At 45.1% G+C, this 6798-nt stretch overlaps 1 protein-coding gene across 1 annotated transcript; it reads left to right on the top strand.

Moving 5' to 3' along the window:
- Positions 1-1463: 1463 nt before the first annotated feature.
- LOC311501167 (LIM/homeobox protein Awh-like) lies at positions 1464-5563 on the top strand (the record flags this gene model as incomplete). Its single annotated transcript, XM_084562853.1, has 6 exons — positions 1464-1598; positions 2314-2516; positions 2602-2710; positions 2793-2928; positions 3353-3585; positions 5156-5563. The coding sequence occupies 6 exons, from the start codon at positions 1464-1466 to the stop codon at positions 5561-5563; spliced, it is 1224 nt and encodes a 407-aa protein (XP_084418979.1).
- Between the last annotated feature and the right edge of the window lie 1235 nt (positions 5564-6798).

Here is a 6798-nt window from a genome sequence, read left to right as displayed (position 1 = left end):
AGCATCTCCCAGACGTCTTTTTAACGCCTTTGAGTTTTTTTTTAATTGGTCCCCAGGGTGGAGCAGCCCCATCTCTCGCCTCCTCCACCTGCTCAGTGGGCAGCCAATCAGACGCCGGTCCTCACCTGTCCTCTGAGCCCGCCGGGCCTCTTGTTTACAGGTGAGCGTCTCCTGGGACGGCAGAGACACGGGATCCTGGGAAAGTGATTGGTGGAGGACGAGGAGGAGGAGGAGGAGGCAGAGCTCAGACCAGAGACGCCGAGCCCAAAACCTCAAGACAGGAGGCTGCAGACACACCTGGAGGGAGGAGCGCCGACGGGGGAGGGAGGGGGAGGGAGGGGGAGGGAGGGGGAGGGAGGGGGGGGAGAGTTTTAGTGAAAACAGGGGATATGTGATCAGAGAAATTTAGACCTTCTTCTTCTTCTTCTTCTTCTTCTGACAGATTATTGCTGTCTGTTCACACGGAGCACGCTCAGAGGAAAACCATCCAGACAGGTAAGCTCATCTCCTCCTCCTCTTCATCCTCCTCCTCTTCATCCTCCTCCTCCTCCTCCTCTCAGATGGATGAATGCTCTTATTGTGTAGTTTTAATTTTTGTTCATCCAACACTGAAAATCCCAAATGCTTCCAGCTGGATTAAGATGATGTTTAGCCGTGGAGATAGTTAACATGTTTCTATAATTAAATTAGACAGATTCATCGTTCTGTTGGTTTGTTGGTCTTTATAATCTTTATCTGCCTCTTCAGTCAGAATCTAATAAAAGATTAATTGTGATATTAAAGAAGACAACCTCAGGGATCACTGAAAGGCCTCTGACACCAGATTATTAAAGAAATATTACAAATAAATAAATAAAACTGTTAATTCACTGTAACATGCAGTTGATTTATATCTGTTCTTCACCACTTTAATTAACCTTTAATGACGACGTTAAAAATCAAAAACTAGAATAATTGTTCTAGATCAAGTGAAAACGTGACTCTTTCTCCAGGTTTAATGTTTTATAACTATTAGTTGAATAACCCGGTCATTCAGTATAATAATGATCAAACACACAGATTTACTCTTGATACGAGCTGTTTTCTATTTAGAGACGCAGATATAAGTGTAATAATATAAGTTTATTATAAACATAATAAAGACTTTTATTGTCCACCAGAGTGTCTTTGGTTTAAAAGAAAAACTACTGTTCATGATAAAGATGAAATCAGATCATAACCCATAAATATTATTAATAAAATGATCTGATCTGACACTAGATGATGATAAATATAATCTCTAATACTGAGATTAACTGACTGATTGAGAGCTGAAATAAGAGACACATAATCTACGACTGATGCCTCTGACCAGATTAATAATCTGACCTTGACAGTTTCTGCTGTCTGTTAATAGAGGCCCTAATGAGTGAGTGATTACAGAGAGGGACGATAATTAACCCCTCTGCCCGCTCAGGACAATCATGATGTCGCCACACGACCCAGCCCTCGAGGACCTGTTGTACGGCAGCGACCTTGGTGACGAGGCGGAGGGGGCGGAGGGGGCAGAGCTGGGCGGCGGCCCGGCGGGGGCCGAGGAGCGTCCTGCAGCGGACAGTGTGAATATTAAACCTGAAACAATCTCCAGAACATCACCTTGATTTATATTTCACTGTCTGGTCTCCTGGTTCAGTGATAGTACTGACCTTTGACCTCTGACACGTACCACCCTCTGTAGTAGTTTATGTCTCATTGTGTCTCTTTGTAGTGGTTTTGTGTGTCTTGCTGTTGTTTTGTGTTGGTTTTATGTCTCGTTGTGTGTGTTTTGTGTTTCTGTGTCATTACGTTGTGTGTCATTTTGGTAGTTTTATGGTAGTTTTGTTCGTCTTGTGTATCTTTGTGGTAGTTTTGTGTGTCTTTGAGGTAGTTTTATGTCTCGTTGTGTGTGTTTTGTGTTTCTGTGTCATTATGTTGTGTGTCTTTGTGGTAGTTTTGACTCTTTCTGGTTGTTTTGTGGTTGTTTTGTGGTAGTTTTGTGCGTCTTGTGTATCTTTGTAGTAGTTTTGTGTTAGTTTTATGTCTCATTGTGTGTGTTTTGTGTTTCTGTGTCATTACGTTGTGTGTCTTTGTGGTAGTGTTATGGTAGTTTTGTGTGTCTTGTGTATCTTTGTGGTAGTTTTATGTCTCATTGTGTGTGTTTTGTGTCATTATGTTGTGTGTTTTGTGTCATTATGTTGTGTGTTTTTGTGGTAGTTTTGTCTCTTTCTGGTAGTTTTGTGCATTTGTTAATTAAACCTTTCAAGTGGATATCAGAGCAGTGTTCCTCTGTCTCAGGCTCCGACAGCCGTGTCCATCCAGGAACCAATCATGTGCGCCGGATGTGGCGAGCAGGTGTGCGACCGCTTCTTCCTATTGGCCGCGGGGAGGGTGTGGCACAGCGCCTGCCTCCGCTGCAGCCAGTGTCAGTGTGAGCTGCAGACACACCCGTCCCTCTTCTGGAGAGACGGAAGCATCTACTGCCAGCAGGACTACTGCAGGTGACCATCACCCGTCAGCGAGCCAACACCTGCACCGCTCCTCTTTTACCTTTCTGACACCTGTGTGGTTTCTCTTCCTGCTCAGGATGTTCGGAGGGGGTCAGTGCGCTCGCTGCTTCCAGCCAATCCCAGCGTCCGCTCTGGTCATGAGGTCCGGGGAGCTGACCTTCCATCCTCACTGCTTCTCCTGCCAGGTCAACTGAAGACAAGCTTCAAGCTGCTCGTTACAAACGTCACATTAAATAAAACACACATTTCCTTTGTGATGTTTTGCAGGAGTGTGACGTGAAGCTAATGCCAGGGAGCCTGTACTGCCTGCAGGGCCAGACTGTTTACTGTCAGTCCCATTACCACGGCGACGGAGGCGTCCCGCTGCCCCTCGACCCCCAACCCAAACCAGATCTGAAGGACGGTGAGTGAGGGCAGGTTTATACAGAAGGAATGAATCTTTAATCACAAACTGGTTCTGTTACATGTCATGTTGGGAACATTGACTAAAGCAACAGAGTAAAAGAAGAACATTATGAAAGTGTTTACATTTAATAAACTGCAATATTATAAAATGTGTAATGAACAATTTCTTAAGAAAAACAAGTTGTGTTTAGTTCTAGAGAATCTGGAATAGCAGTTAGTTTTATTGCATAAATTCCAGTTAATGTCTTCAGTGTCATTTTTGTATTTTTACAAATTCATCCCGCGGCCTAGATTAGACCCTCTGGTGGGCCGCTTTTGGCCCGCGGACCGTATGTTTGACACACCTGTGGGCTAAACCAAAACCAGAGCTCCAAGAGGCTAAAAGTCTTGACGTGTGCTCAGACCTCTCTGAACGTCCACAGGTCAGAGCCAGGCCTCAGGTGAAGGGGAGGAGTCTGTCAGCAGTCCGGAGCCACGACTGGATGACAGGGTGGCGGGTGGGCGGAGCCGCAGGCGGACCAAGCGAATCAGGACGTGTTTTCGCAGCGAGCAGCTCAGAGCGCTGGAGTCGTACTTCGCCCAGAAACACAACCCCGACGGTAAAGACTGGACCTGCCTGGCTCACAAGACCGGTCTGCCCAAGAGAGTCCTGCAGGTACCTGTCCTCTCTAGACCCACCTGACACCTGTCCTCTCTAGACCCACCTGACACCTGTCCTCTAGACCCACCTGACACCTGTCCTCTCTAGACCCACCTGACACCTGTCCTCTTTAGACCCACCTGACACCTGTCCTCTCTAAACCCACCTGACACTTGTGTGTTGTGTAGTGTTGTGTAGTGTTGTGTAGTGTTGTGTATCAGTGTGTATCAGTGTGTAGTGTTGTGTAGTGTTGTGTATCAGTGTGTAGTGTTGTGTAGTGTTGTGTATCAGTGTGTATCAGTGTGTATCAGTGTGTAGTGTTGTGTAGTGTTGTGTATCAGTGTGTAGTGTTGTGTAATGTTGTGTATCAGTGTGTAGTGTTGTGTAGTGTTGTGTATCAGTGTGTATCAGTGTGTAGTGTAGTGTATCAGTGTGTATCAGTGTGTAGTGTTGTGTATCAGTGTGTAGTGTTGTGTAGTGTTGTGTATCAGTGTGTAGTGTTGTGTAGTGTTGTGTAATGTTGTGTATCAGTGTGTATCAGTGTGTAGTGTTGTGTATCAGTGTGTAGTGTTGTGTAGTGTTGTGTATCAGTGTGTAGTGTTGTGTATCAGTGTGTATCAGTGTGTAGTGTTGTGTAGTGTTGTGTAGTGTTGTGTAGTGTTGTGTAATGTTGTGTATCAGTGTGTATCAGTGTGTAGTGTTGTGTATCAGTGTGTAGTGTTGTGTAGTGTTGTGTATCAGTGTGTAGTGTTGTGTATCAGTGTGTATCAGTGTGTAGTGTTGTGTATCAGTGTGTATCAGTGTGTAGTGTTGTGTAGTGTTGTGTATCAGTGTGTAGTGTTGTGTATCAGTGTGTAGTGTTGTGTAGTGTTGTGTATCAGTGTGTATCAGTGTGTATCAGTGTGTAGTGTTGTGTAGTGTTGTGTATCAGTGTGTATCAGTGTGTATCAGTGTGTAGTGTTGTGTAGTGTTGTGTATCAGTGTGTAGTGTTGTGTATCAGTGTGTATCAGTGTGTATCAGTGTGTATCAGTGTGTATCAGTGTGTAGTGTTGTGTAGTGTTGTGTATCAGTGTGTATCAGTGTGTATCAGTGTGTAGTGTTGTGTATCAGTGTGTATCAGTGTGTATCAGTGTGTATCAGTGTGTATCAGTGTGTATCAGTGTGTAGTGTTGTGTAGTGTTGTGTATCAGTGTGTATCAGTGTGTATCAGTGTGTAGTGTTGTGTATCAGTGTGTATCAGTGTGTATCAGTGTGTAGTGTTGTGTATCAGTGTGTATCAGTGTGTATCAGTGTGTAGTGTTGTGTAGTGTTGTGTATCAGTGTGTATCAGTGTGTATCAGTGTGTAGTGTTGTGTATCAGTGTGTATCAGTGTGTATCAGTGTGTAGTGTTGTGTAGTGTTGTGTATCAGTGTGTAGTGTTGTGTATCAGTGTGTATCAGTGTGTATCAGTGTGTAGTGTTGTGTAGTGTTGTGTAGTGTAGTGTAGTGTAGTGTATCAGTGTGTAGTGTTGTGTAGTGTTGTGTATCAGTGTGTAGTGTCTCTCTGGTGTCTGTGACGTCACGAGGAACCTTTTCTCCCTCAGGTGTGGTTTCAGAACGCTCGGGCCAAACTCAGACGTTCCCTGAACTCCGACGACTCTCAGGTCAACTCGCCGTCCGCTCCCTCCAGACCTGTAACCATGACGACCAGCTCCCCGCCTCCCTCCTGCTCCCCTTCGGACCAATCGCAGCCCTTCCCCACCAGCACCATCGACCAGCTGCAGCTGTCCCTGCTCACCTCTCCGCTCGGCGAGCCGCCGGTGAGCCCGGCCGTCGGCCACCCGGCACACCAGGTGCTGCAAAGCCCCGCCTTCTACCTGGACTACGACTCCCAGAGCGCACCGGGGTGTATCTCCTCTCTGGAGGCCTTTGGGGAGTTTGGGGAGGCAGGAGGAGGAGAAGCAGGGCGACAAGAAGCTGATGCTGACACGTTCAGACCTCGTTACTGTTGATGATTCTCATTATTAGACGATAGATGGATTAATAATCCTTAATAATTCAGGTGGGCTGTTATTAGTAGCGGTGACTTAATCCAGTGAGGATGATAATAAACACAACAGACGTGTATCATAGAGACGTGACTGTGTTTCATTTAAACTTTAATAAACCCACTCTGTCTGCACATTCTCCTTCTTCTAGTTTCCAGAGTTGGATCTCAGCTGATGTCCTTCATCATTTAGAAGGTTGGATCAGATATTACAGAGAAAACTACATCTGTGGACAGTCTTAGCTACATGCTAAATGCTAATCCATCATCTACTCTACTGTTTAAATGTGTCAGTCAAAGGTCAGAGGTCAATAACTTCATGTAACTAGTGACGTTCTTAGCTGAGACGTCTTTAACTTCATAGTTATGTTAGTGACTGTGATGGAGGCTGCATCAGTATCACAGTGATGCTCCTTCTAATGTCAGATTCTTCCTCCTCATCTGTAGCTGTGGGGCTAGTAGCAGCTAGCTAGTTTTTGTGGCTAACGCTAACTGGGGTCAGATAAAGGCTCTTATCCAATCACAGGACAGGGTCAATATCTGATCCCATCAAATAACATCCTAGTCTCGTCTCATTAACATTTCCTCATAGTTTTAATCATCATATTAGTTTTAGCTCGTCAACGTCTTAGTCACAGAAGAAAGGTTCGTTGATCATCAGGGTTAACCCTTCGTTAACAACATTAACTCTGCTGCATAGTTCTAACAATGTTCTACTTCATCTTTTAGATGAACGTGAAAATCAACAGTTTTGACCTAATAAACCTTTTTAAAAATTATTTACTTCCTGTTACTGCCACCAGTGGAACAGTCTGAAGCCTGGTTGGTTAGTTATCCGTTCTTCTTTTAGCTTTGCGTGCTAGACTTCCTGGTATTACTCAAACTATTCATCGTTGGCGCTGCTCTCGCTTTGTTACTTTAACTGCTGCTAATTTAAATCCGTTTGTAGTTTGACGTTTGGATCTGTCACCGAGATGATTCCTCAGAACCCAGACGGCCTGAATGACATTCTTTCAGGTGTGTCTGGGTTCTCCCAGCGCGACGACCTTCGTAACGAGCGTAATGATTCAAGAAACCTCTCTCTCCTCACAAACATCTTAATGAATCGGCTGCTTCCTCTTTGTGAGCTGCCTCCCCAATCAAGCGCCGATAATTGATGCCTCTCTCTCCGGGCCTCGGCGCTGAAGTGGGCCGACGTTT

This window comes from Chelon labrosus (genome assembly GCF_963514085.1).
Source record: "Chelon labrosus genome assembly, chromosome: 16".
Taxonomy (NCBI): domain Eukaryota; kingdom Metazoa; phylum Chordata; class Actinopteri; order Mugiliformes; family Mugilidae; genus Chelon; species Chelon labrosus.
This window is presented reverse-complemented; position numbering and strand designations above follow the sequence as displayed.